The following is a 13,069-nucleotide window of genomic DNA, read 5'->3' as shown; positions in this document are numbered from 1 at the left end:
GTTTTGTGCCGCTCTCTGCTCCCCATGCTAGGATGCACTTCTTCTGGCGTCTCGTTTACTGGCCTTGCTCTGCAGCGCCAGAGCCACATCAGGCAAGGACAGGCAGGGAGGGGCCCTGCCTTCATTGTTGGTGTGGGCAAGCTCCTTCCCCCCCTTTTGACTGGGCCTGAAAGTAGGCCCTGTCACACAAACAACAAGGACTACGAATACCATAATGCACCTGTGTCCAACGGCGAGGACCTGGCCTGGACAAAAGAAGTGGCTGCTTTAATGAAAATGGGCTTTCATCCGCCATTGAGGAGCCGAGTGGAAGACCCCTACCACAGATTACCCAGGTATGCTACAGGGAACCAGCGGCAGCAGAGCTTGCCCCAGCAGCGAGCAGTACAGCACTAGAGGAGACCTGGGAACACTCCCCAAAATCTTTGTGGACAGTGACATACCAAATACAGGAGAGGAACAGAAGACAAATTATGCCTGAGACCGCATGGCAAACTGAAAGGAAGTGGAGGCTAAAAAGGAGGTGGGCTAAAGGCCCTTATGAAGATGCCCAGAAGGAATGTCAGACACAAGGGGAGGAGATGGGCAGAGTTGGACATCGACAAATGAGAGATTGGTCAGGAAAACAGTTGACCCCAAGTACCCAAACAACGCTAAAATACGTTTCTAGGAAGAAATGAGAGGGCTCTATAAACCACAGTCTGCAGTGAGGGGTGTTCTGATGAGGTTGGAATAGATGAAGGAGAACCAGGCGATCAGAGAGGAGTGTGCAGAGATGGAGGGGTGTTTGGAATAGAGTATTAGGGTGCTTAAAGAGAGTGATGATAGGGCATTGGGATTGAGAGAGTGGTACCAATTTGTTGTATGTATGAAGGTGAAAAGGGAGAGAAAGGAATACGATCAGGAGTTAGGAGGGAGTGGAGCGAGCAGGGGAAAAAGGTGAGATTAGATTAGGAGGGAAGGACAGTAGCGAGGCAGAGTCAGGAAGAAGAGTAAGATCAAAAGGGAAGTGGAGAGGGGAAACGGGAGAGCTTAGAGAAGCGATTAAGACCAGGAGGGCGAAGGAAGGTATAGGGGGAGGCGTGAGGGACAGAGTGAGAGGCATAGGGAGTGTAAAGAAGAGTGAGAGACTGACACCCGAGGAAGGGTAAAACAGGGCCATAAGGCTACCACGGTTTAGGTCACCTACGACACCAGGGAAATAGAGAGATCTGGCTTTTAGGCCTCCCAAGATTAGGGTCGGCCTAGACAGTATTGGTACCCTGACTCCAGTGAACAAATCTTGTAGCAAGACCCTGGCATTGAGGGACAGGCACCCTCTCTTTGGATGAATACACACTGTTCCAAGTCAAGGAATGAGGTGCTCCCCCTTTAGACGCTAAATACACCACTGCATACACAACAGGAAAGTGTTTCATATTAAAATAATTCTGATGGCAGAGAACACAGCTTCCTGAATAATTGAGTCATTCAGAGCTGTGGGCAATGTAGCAGGGGAAGAGAGGGCGGAGGGTGGAGGGCTGGGCGGAACACCAAATGCTATTAATTTCCGCCATTTCAAGCAGCCCGCCTTGCCTGTGAATCACTCTCTACTTGTGGCTCTCCTCAGGCTCACAGGGACACAATGTAGTGAAATCCAGCACTCTGGGTAGCAGCAAACGCACCGTCCTTCATAGCCGCATATGCTGTGGGCGGGTAATGGTGTTATTAGGAGCACATATCCTTTTCCATTACAGCAGGTTTGCCACAGATCTGCTGTCCCCATTCCTTTGCAATAGGACTAGCTGAGATGTGTTTTTGAAAAGTCCAACAGATGGTCAAGCAAGAGCTGTTGAAGTTAATGTTTCTTCCTCCCACTTCAGTTTGTACCCTGAATTATATATTTGATACGTGCTTACAATAAGGCTTACTTTAATGGCCCCTAAAGGGTGTAGCCTGTTCAAATTAATGATGTTATATACGGTTATGTTACTGGGTTTATAGTGTGCACCTCTGCCTTTAGCATGGTCTCCATGTGAACCGTAAATAATATACTCATAGAAAGTAACTTACAAGAAACAAAAAACAAAGAAAGAGGACACTTGTCTTGCACTGAGGACTATTAGAAGGACATGCTTTTCCACGGTCTGAACTGAAATCTCACACAACAAAGTTAGGTTCTAAATTAGGTCCAGATAGGAATCCCTGGGTAAAAATAAGCAAAATAAAATTGATTTTTAAATGCAGGGAGGCATCTACTAACTTGTATATGTGGTAGAAGGTGAAGGTCTGCTCATCAATCGGCAAGACGTTAGGCTGGCTGCCTGGTTGCGGGTGTAGCGAGACAAATGCCAACATGGGTTCCTGGCTAAGGGAGGGCTAGGCTTGAATTGTTATGCACTGCCACCAGTGAGAGGCTGCATTATATGGGCATGTCCCACCTGCAACTTCTGGCAGTCTGTGGGTCACAGCCGAAATGGCATTTGGGAAAAGGATGGTACATGCACGTAGTAGCGCGGTTATACAATGAATTGGACAGCATCAGCCTCATCTAAGCTACTATACTTTTAATATATCACCCCATGTACTTCCAAGCTGGCGTACTACACTCTTAACGGGACTGCGCCAGCACATCTTCATAGCAGGGCTTCTGTGCTTTTGAAGGTGTACGGGCAGCATTTCTGAGGGCTGCTCTATCTGGAGTTGTTCAGCATCAGCAATAGGGCATCTGGTAATGATGTCCATATATAGTCACCATACATACTGTTGCCCGAAAAAGGCTGTGGCGACAATATATATGGTGACCATATATATGGGGTCAAGGGGAGCTGGGGTCGGGGGGCGTCCCCTGCTTGTTTAATGTAAAAAGGTCCCTGCAGAAATGTCGGCAAAAACGTTGCCCACAAAAAATGTGCAGCTATATAAACGTATGCACGTTCTGTCAACAATACGCATGTTTTCCTGCACAGAGACTGTGCTGTAATTAGAGCAGTAGTTGTAGGTCACAGCAGGGCTGCTGTGCTCTTTTGGAGGTAGTATTCACACTTTCTTAAAAGCAAGCAGGGTCAGTACTGTGAACGGGCACTGGTAATAGCCCCCTTCTGCTGTGGGTGTGATCTGTTGGATGCCAGTCGCTAGCGGCTGCATCTTTTTTGGCATATTCCAGGTGAGGCAGGGATTTTCAGATCTTCTCGGCAATTTACCACCTTTTGTCTGAGACACTCCCAGCCTCTTGACTTTCTATGGCTACTTTTCCATCTGCAGACTAAGGTCTGGATACCCCTGGTAGGGGTACATTACACCAACTGTCGGACAAGCCTAGGCACTAACTACTACAGTGGTGTTTCAGTGCAGTATAAAAACTATAAAACACAACAATCTGAGTTTAAAATCACCACTGCAGCACCCTTGCAATGAAGAGGTGTTGGATCTGTAAGTGGGCGTCTACGCTTTACACATTTGGCGTCACTGTACAATGTGTTCACCACTTCCTATAAGCAATCAATGCAGCTCTAATAATGAGCCTTCATTTACTGAGTCCCAAACTCACTGCTGGGCCTGTGATGGCTTTAGCTGGCCAAGAGATCGCCCCTTGGTATTGGATGGCTCTATATATCAATAGCAGTTCACGTCTGGGCTCACGATGACGGTAAATGGCAAATGAGGCAGGACCTAGTCTTGTGATGGCTGTAACTGGGCCCAAGGCCCCACCAGGGCATAGACTGGCAATGCATCTGTGCCGTTTGTGCCATCTTCATCCTGTGATCTCTTTTTGCCCCTTTCTTGCGCATCGTCTTTCTGTGGCATGCCCCCTGCCTCCCATGTGATGCTTCTCCAGCAGTTCTTTATTTATAGCAATATTTCCATTGTAACACCTTGTGACCTTACCCTGTGGATACCCCTTCTTCCCTTGCACCTACTCTCTGGTGCCGCCCCAATCCTTTGCATGGTGTCTGGCCACCTTTAGCCCTCTAGACATCCCCAGATCCTACACAGCTGTACCCTCTGGAACTCCTGCCCATTAACTTTGCATAGTTCTTCCCTCTGCACCCCATCGCCCTACGCCCCTAACACACACACTTTTCACAATATACAAAAGCAGAATCTATTGGTTTTGTCAATGTCTGATCCGTAGAGCAGCTCCTCGCCTTCTAGCTTCCTTGGCTACAAACCACCCAAGGTAAGTCGCTTCTGTTCCATCCCGGCTTGCCCTTAGATTTCCAACACCACTGTGCTCACAGCTTCCTGCTCCCTCAATTCTTCCTTCCCCTCTCCCCGCCCACCCCATCTGTAATTGGCCCTCCTTTCCAAGAAGCAGCAATATCCTAGAGCACTGCCCGGGAATCGCTCTTTTATGCCCTACACTCCTTAGAGCAGCTCCTCACCTTCTAGCTTCTTTGGCTACAAACTGCCTAAGCTAAGCAGCCGCCGTTCCATCCCGGGTTTCCCTTGAATTTTCAGCACTATTGGGCTCATGGCCTCCCTCTCCCTCTGTTCTTCCTTCCCCCTGCCCATCTGCCGCACCCACCCACCCGTGATTGGCCCTCTTTTACAGGAAGCACTCTCAGTAGTAACTCCCAGGGCAGCCGGCTAAGGGCCACAGCAAAGGGCACCTCCCTATTGTACCTCCATCCCCTGTTTGCCAGATCACCCTGGGCACCCCATCCAGGCCAATAAAGCGGTCTGCAGCAAATTCCAGGTAAGTGGCGATTACTATTTGGTTGATGAGTCAGTGTTGCATTTCTGATTTCTTGACACAGTTGCGTATGAACCTGAAATATAGTGTTGCTGCGGCTTTAATGCTTGCTGCTCTTTGATTTTGTTTGCCACGGTGTTAAATGTATCTGCATTTTGAGTATCGCCACTGTGTTGACTTTAACTGTGCTTTGTAAGACGACTATTTTGTTGCATAGCCAATACAGTATTAGTGATGTCATGACTGTCTTGTACGTACTGAACTACAGTGTTACCACGGTTCCAACTCATGCGGAGCACTGGTTTTTGCAAATGTTTAATAGTTATCTGCATTTTGAATATAGACACTGTTTAACTTAGCCACATTTTGAGTTTAGACATTGTTGAATTTAGCTGCATGTTGAGTATAGACACAGTGTTGAATTTAGCTGCATTTTGAGAATAGCCACTGTGTTGAATATATCTACGCTTCAGCACCCCCCCTCCCCCTTATACCTAGCTGCATTGCGAGTATAGACACTGGGCCTCATTCAGAGTTTGCCGGCCCAGAAATAAGGGTGCTGGTAGCCACTTACAGGCACCCTTTCCGGACCGGCAAACTACAACTCTGCCTGCCAGGGCTGTTGCCCCTGGCAGGTCTGACCTCCCGGGCGCATCAGCCCCAGAAAGCTGAGTAGCCACGGAAGCACCGGCACTATTAGCAACGGTGCCGGTGCTCCCGAGTCCCCATTCCCATGGAGTCCTCTTGTACTCCACAGGAATTGGGACGAATATTTTCCAGCGCCTTAATTCCCAATCCCCTGGGACTTGTAATGTTTCTGGCACTAGAAAGTCAGACGCCGGAAACTGTGCTACAGGTTGGCGGCAACCCGCCGGTGACACCGGTGGGTTTCCGCCAACCTCGTAATGGGGCCCACTGTGCACGTTTGGTGTAGACACTTGAATTCAGCTTAATGTTAGTAGGCACTGTGTTAAATTTAGCCTCGCTTTGAACTCGCCCCCATGTATATCAAGCTGCATTAGCATATCTGCTGTGTTATATTTAGCTGCATTTTCGAGCACAGCCACTCTGTTGAATCGAGTTGCATGTTGAGTATAGCTACTGTGTTAAACTTAGCCATGCTTTGAATTCACCCCCATTTAAATCTAGCTGCATTTTGAGTTTAGCCACAGTGTAGAATGTAGCTGCATGTTAAGTATAGACACTGTGCAAAATGAAGTCACGCTTTGTAGTCGCCCCATTTATATCGAGCTGCGCTCTGAATTTTGCTGCTGTATTAATTCTAATTGCACTGAGCTTAGCCCTTGCATTGAATCTACCTATATTTAAGTGTAGCCACTGCTTTAGCTCTAGCAGCGCTTTAATCTTTTGACAGTGATGGAAATAGTTGCAGTTTGAGCATTGCCCTGTGTGGAAGCCATCAGCACTTTAACTTTGCCTCCAAATTAATCTAGCTGCACGTGAATGTTGCTACAGAGATGAATCTAGCTGCATTCTGAGTGTAGCCGCTGTACTGGACCTTGCTGTATTCCAAGCATAGTCACCCTTTTATTCTAGCTGTGCTCGATCCCTACCACGCCACATCTACAAAACCAAGAAACCAGTCCGGGCACACGGCATGTAACACACTCCATGTGTGTGGAAGACAGTTGAACGCACAGCCACCCACCTGCATGCATCCACTGTTATACACTACTTTTAGACACACTGCACAACATCTCCGTTATAAGAATACAGCTATCCCCACAACACAAATGTGGTCTAGCTGGACACATAATGAGTCTGCGGCACTCACATATTCCAGACTATCCAAAAATAGTCATAGGCGCCCCTATGCGAGAAGGAACACAGCTAAAATGGCCTGTTCTTTGGGAAGGTACCCACTCGAGAGTTTGCGGCCACATTAGCTCACTGTACCTTCCACAGAAGGGAAATATGCATTTGCATATCAGTCTTTGTCGCAGTCCAGCACCGAAATGCTACGCAATTCTCTTCTGAACAAGAGTAAGAACAGCAACCCCAGACACGTGTTTCAGCCTTGTTGGGCCTCATCAGTGCCAGCTTGACATGGGTAGTGTGAGGAAGGCATTGTATCGAGCAGTAGACAGACACAATGGATACAAGTTTCGAAAAACATTTACACTTTTGATTGGGACGGTTGAACTCCTAACTGGCCCCAACTCTAAAGTGGGAGTAATCTCAACCATTAAACTATAACAAATACGTTCAAAATAAAAAAAGCCTATACTAAGAAAACCTAACCTTGCCGTCCTTGGGTTAAAGGAATACAAAATCAAAATAATGTCTCAAAAAGAAATGTTAGAATGGATTCAGCACCAACTCCCTTCCCCAGGTTCAACCCCACAGGGTCGAGTGCGTCTCTCAAAAAACAAAGTATGGATGGCACAGTTCTGTCAGTCTTGCACACTTTGGCGTCCTGGAACAATTCAACAGTTCAATCTTGGGCTTTCAACCACTTCTTTAGGCTTCGCCCGCCTTTCCATCAATACCAATTTAATGTCAATTTCTTACAGTTCTGCACAGGCTTCCCTCTGCTGGGCTAGTGCCCGTCTCTCCTTCATGGGAGTTCCATTCCCAACGGCTTGACTCATATCTTTTCACTGTCGAAGACTTTCAAGACTGCAAGGAATTTACATAGACCTCTGCATGACCACTTCTCTTTCAGCAATCCTTCAATTCACAATCAATAACATCTTGTGGCACCAATACATCTTGGTACTTAGGATTCTCACTCTTTAGTCTGCCCTCTTGGCCTTTTCACAAGTTCATGTGCAATACCAATACCTCTTGGTATTTGTAGTTCTTATTCTCTTTTAATGTCAAAGTTCACATTCAACACCAATTGCCTCTTCGTACTTGTAGTTTCTATTCGTAGTTCTTATTCTCTTTGACTTGCCTTTTTGGCCTTTTTCCAAAGTTCTTATATTTTACTTTTGCCCTCTTGGCAGATTCCACAGTTCACAAATGTCACTTTCCTCTTATTCAACTTTCTTTCCTTATCGCGGTTTCCTTTGATTTCCGCTGGTAATGTATTTCAAGATTCATAACACTTCACAGAGACATCTCACAGGACCACTATGCTATTTTGTATGCTTGGCTTTCAACAATTGTTCTCTTCATCTTCGTTTTATTGGCACACGCGCAATCTCTTACAGTCACTTTCCCTTTAACATCAACCAGACTTGTTTCCCTCGATAACTAACCGGTTATGTTGATTGGATTTCTCTAATCTCTTTCCTGCAGCTCAAGGCCGTTACCAATACCTCTTCTGCTCCTCCCCCACTCCGTTGTTCATCTGGGAGGGTCACGGGACGCTTTCTGGCAACTTGAAGCTTTCTTTCCTCCGCCTGCTCGGCTTTGCTCTTTGAATGCTAACAGCCTATCAAAAGCATCAAAATCTTGCCTCGCTTTCTCTTGATCCTCTCAACTGTTTATCAGAACATTGGCCTTCCACCCTCCACAGCCTCGTTCACATCAACCTTGGAAGAGCTGTTCCTTCTCGTACCCAGCCTCGCTCAAAGTGTGCTTGTGCGCGCCACCTTTTATCTTCACTGGGAGTGCTAATAAGTGGCAGGTGTACATTGTTAAAATCACAGCAAAAAGGCTGTGGTTTTGCCGCCGAAATCCCCTTAAATGGTAAAATGGGCACACCTTTACCAGGTCAAACCGGAGCATTTTTGCTGCGATTTCTTTTACAGACTTTTTTGTTGCGACTTGATTACTGCTCACCGTTATTATGTGCCTGGCCCTGCCTGGCACCATTATATGAACAGGGCCAATGCAAGTCAGGGGAGGTAATCCTAACCTCATTCCTCATCTTCCTTCGTGTAGGCCTTTTGTCACAACATGGCGGGGAATTATGGGAGTTGTAGTTTTCCATCAAATAAGCAGGGATCAGGGTTAAATGCGTTGTAGAAAAAGGGATGATACTATGTCTCACCAATGGGTGCTTCTCCCCCAATACCCAAGGACCCCCTACCCGGGTGATCCTCCCTCGCTTGTCCAATCCCAGGGTCAGGAACCAACAGCGATGGCCTATCCCTGGCCACCCAAGTGCGTGATCCTCAGGGACTAGGCTGTGAAACAACCTACGGTATTTTCACAATAGCTAGCAGGGACTTGGCCACCCCTACCTGCCTTCATATTGGCTAAAATGCACACTCACATTCTAAACTCCAATGACAAATTTCCCATACCTTGGACTTCGGTCCACTGAGGGCGTTCCCCTACAGCACTTTGAGACCATACCAATGGGAAAAGGTGCTATACAAATGACATTCCATTATTGTGATGTTCTGCTATCCATGCTTCCATGTACAGACTGCAGTATCATTTTTAAGGAGGCTACGCAGAATACAGCACCAGGAATCCATCAAGGTGAAGGACAGCATTTTCTCCCCCACAATAAGAACCATGCCTGAAATCATTGTCCAGCAGGTGACGTCCGAAAAAGGCAACACGAAGAGAATTTGGCTAAAAAAGAATCTTTAAAGAATATAAAAACATTTTTTTTTTAATTTAAAATGGGAGGTAGATTTTAAGATAGATGTGCCCCCGGGGAAGGGCTCTCAGCCAATCAGGTGGCTGGAACAGCAGGAGAACACACCGCTGTTTCCAGACACCCAAAGTCCTTCCCCGGGTGGCGCCATCTGGATTGTGGGGAGGCAACAGGTAGCTTAGGGTTGGTTCTTAACTGGCCATGACTTGTTTATACATGCACTGTGTTTTATTGTTATGTTTAGCATCTAGCATTTACTATCATTAAGTGTATAATTTTCAGTAAACCAGCGTGGATGTTAACCAGCCCTCTGACATAAGGTTGACTGCTCTGTCACAGCTACTACCATTACAGTCTGGTCTTTCGTTCTGATGAGAGTTCTGATGAGAAGCACGGGTTTACCCTTTAGGTTAGACGGCCCTCACCAGAGTGCAAAACGATCTCTCAAATAGTTATCCAAACCAGATCACTAGTGTCTGGCCCAGTGCTTTCTAATCCAGGGTTATAGTGTCCCAGTTCACTAGAAGCCAAGGGTATCCTGTGCAATCTTACTCCCTAGACGAAGTCCAGGTAGTAAAATAGCACATCACACCACTCACCTTCTAGTGAACTGGGGCACTATTATCCTGGATTACGAAGCACTGTGCCAGACAATAGCCTTTTCATTTTGAATACTGTTAGGGAGGATATAGTGTCCTTCCCACTATCAGTGTTGCTTTAACACTATACACTGTAAGATGTTATGCTGCCCTCTTCAACAAGAAGAGATATGGTGCCCTTCACAACTAGGGAGAAGGTCTTCAGCTTGCTTACTCCCTCGCCTGAGGATTATAGTGCCCCTCTCACTCAGGTTGCCCCCTGAATAGTTTGTGTTCAGGATAGCAAGCAGCCAGGGGTCTGTTCTCAGGTTCGCCCGCAGCTGAAACATCAGCCTTCCCAGGGCTTTCAGGGCTCTCAACTCTTGCATCCTTGGGAGGGTCAAAACGCTCATGATTTCTCCTGGAAACTGTCACTCCTACAGCTGCAGTTCTGCTGACATCCCTTCTCTTGCAAGCCTCTCTGCCTCCTGCCTGGTTTAAGCGCATGGTTTCCAGAGAACGCACTCCAGGTTGCCCCTGGATCTGCTGCTCGCACAACTGTTCTGAGGCTGGATTCAACTTTCCTAGCCAACGCCTACTTTCTGTAAACTGCTGTGACTGGTTAATTATACTAAATATTTTTAATGTCTCTTGGTGTTTGTTAAAACAGGAGACTGCTTTCTCTTCCAGCCAGTCCACCATATAAAAATGGTTGGCAGTCCTCCCTTTCCAGGCAGACGTCCTAGCTTTCCTGTAAGTCAGGCTTTAGGCATCACCCCTTCTCCAATCTCTGTAAGCATTCGTACACTGTTAATAGCAATAGGACAGGTTCTTCGTAGAAGGACAAAGCGCCACTTAGATCTGGGCATGGACACAGAGATGAAGGCTTCATATCCTACCTCCACCAAAGTACCACCTCCTAGAAGATCAAGATCTACATTGCATTGTGGAACTTCGAGTCCACAGTTACAATAGACATAGTGGAGGAGAAGTGATGTGAACATGCAAAGCTTAAAGCTGGAGTTCGAGATCACCTGACTACTTGAACCGTTAACTTAAAAAAAGATTCTTGAAATGTATATATCTTAATTTACACCATCATTCTGTTTGAGTTTTTCACAAATTCCAATCTTACCTTTATACTGCATTACATAAACCCAATTAACTGATAAGCAAGGAAAGGTGGTTTTGGTGTTTTACACCATTACTGCCTTCCAGTTGCAGTTATCTACCTAGGACTACTATCCAGGCTGCAAAACCATGTCCTTCTGAGGCAAGCCCATCTCAAATAAGAATAGTTTTGATACATGTTGAGTTTATGCCCTCTAAAAATGTTACCACCCAATTACACCATTTTGCTCTTGAAAGTATTGTTAGTGCCCTCCAAAAGTAACAAGCTCCTTGCCTTCTTAAAATCCCAGGCAGATCACGGTTTTGATTCAGACCATTAACAGTGTATTTCTGTATTGACTTTATATTGCTACTGTCAACTGGTGGTATACCCCACCATAGCCTTTGCATTGGTTCATTCTCCTAGCGGGGGGTCCACTATCTTGACTACATGTTGGCACAGTCTTATCAATGCCGTTACAGTCTGTCATTAATGTACCCTTTGTTGGATTTCATGTTGGTAGGGTTCACCAATGACATACACTCATTGCCTTCACATTGGTAAAGTTACCTGTTGTAATCAATTTTTGCCCCAACATGTGTATAATCCAACCAGCCAACTCCAATATTGCTTTTACGTTGATATAGCCCAGTGGTAGTGTGTAGTGTACCCTATTCTCTGTTTTACATAGGCACAGTTTTACAAAGCCATTCCCTATCCTAGCAATTACTTGGGTACGATCTTCTAATGTTGCACACTATCCTAGTCTTCCTTCACACAAATATATCAGACTTGATCATTTGCTAAATCCTCCTAGTATTGTCCCATAGTGTTGATTTTTTCTTGGTATCCTCTGTTGTAGGTATGCTGCCTCTCGGTTTATAGAGTGATATATTTCATGTGTCCCCCCCCCCCCCGACTGTTTCTCTCACTTTCAATGCCACAAAGTTATGTCATTTTACATTTTGCTGGATTTCTACTGTGCCAGCATGCCACAGTGGAGACTTTGTAAACTGCAAGAATCCGTGAAGGCAATAAGAGTTGTGGAGGGCTAATGAACAGGAGGACAGGAGGGTGGATGAAGTATGCAGCAACAAAAGATGTTGCCAACCTTTGTTTTAGGTCTCCCGATGCTTGTGTTACATGTCTTGTATGTGATCTGCGTGCCAAATCTACACACTGCTGCACTGTACCTTAGCCAAAAGTCGATGCCCATCGTTGTCCAGGATGAAAACAGCTTTGACTGTGTAGAGCGATGGCTCCTGAAACAGAAACAAAGAAGACCTCATGAGCTCTAAACCAGCAATCTTGGCTGACACCCACCCGCAACTGCCCCCGAGCAATGCGCTCAGAGCATTCCATTGACTTGCTTCATATGGTATTAGCAGCACGTGTACAGTGAATCCCTGGCTTCAAATCCGACAGAAGATACTCAACGTCGCCCATTCCTCCTGCACTACCCAACATGTAAATCCCCATTTCTTTGTGTGTTTTACATGCTCCATTGTGGGCTCTTGAAATAGTGTCTCTGATAATCAGTATATGAACATGTATTTCTTTATCCATACCTTTCCCCCCCCTTCTTTCCCCCAGAGTTGCCAAACAATTCCCAATACCGTCCACAAACACTTCGGCCTTCCTTCATCATCCAGTAGCATTTATATTAGCATTGGCTGGAGATAGCAGCGCCACAGTTTCTGCTGTGTAGGAAAAGTACGTGATTTACAGTTGTTAGCCACAGGGGCTTTGGTTGTATACTTGAATTATTTTTCTAGCTCTTAAACCTTAAAGTCCCAGCACATAACGAGACAGTTTTCACTTGAGCACAAAGTGGTTCGTGGGGGAAGAAGAAGGGTTCTATACAAACTTCTCTGGGATCATTTCCATAGCCGAGCTTTCTTTCGTTTTACCACTGTTCCTTAGACCACACGCTCCCGTCTAAGAACTTTGGAAGGCAATTTTGCTAATTTGAAGACCATTGCAAGTGATGTTTGGGTGTTGTGACCATCTGCTGCCAGTAAAAATGATGCAACTTATATAGTAGTCATTTCTATAGTGCCTTTATCCCCATTAATATGGCCTCAACGTGCTTGTGGTGGGAAAGCCCTCCGAAAACCCAAGTCCAAGGTGTGGGAAATTGTGTGAAGGCTAGAATGTGTGTGCATTGGCGCTGGATCAGTGAGCAT

At 46.1% G+C, this 13,069-nt stretch overlaps 1 protein-coding gene across 3 annotated transcripts in view; it reads right to left on the bottom strand.

Annotated features, from left to right (window-relative positions):
• Window positions 1-13,069, bottom strand: part of COPZ2 (COPI coat complex subunit zeta 2) — a 200,147-nt gene that overhangs the window by 121,914 nt on the left and 65,164 nt on the right. For all 3 annotated transcript variants that reach the window (XR_011283089.1, XM_069634632.1, XM_069634633.1), the window contains exon 2: window positions 12,077-12,145. Coding sequence is in view for 2 of the 3 variants with exons in the window: in XM_069634632.1 (XP_069490733.1) it covers window positions 12,077-12,145 (69 nt within the window). In the remaining variant the exon portion in view is untranslated. The remainder of the gene's footprint in view (window positions 1-12,076; window positions 12,146-13,069) is intronic.

The sequence above is a fragment of the Ambystoma mexicanum genome, chromosome 13 (genome assembly GCF_040938575.1).
Source record: "Ambystoma mexicanum isolate Mex_15411 chromosome 13, UKY_AmexF1_1, whole genome shotgun sequence".
NCBI classification, from domain to species: domain Eukaryota; kingdom Metazoa; phylum Chordata; class Amphibia; order Caudata; family Ambystomatidae; genus Ambystoma; species Ambystoma mexicanum.
Note: the sequence above shows the minus strand (reverse complement) of the source record. Positions and strands in the feature narration are given on the sequence as shown.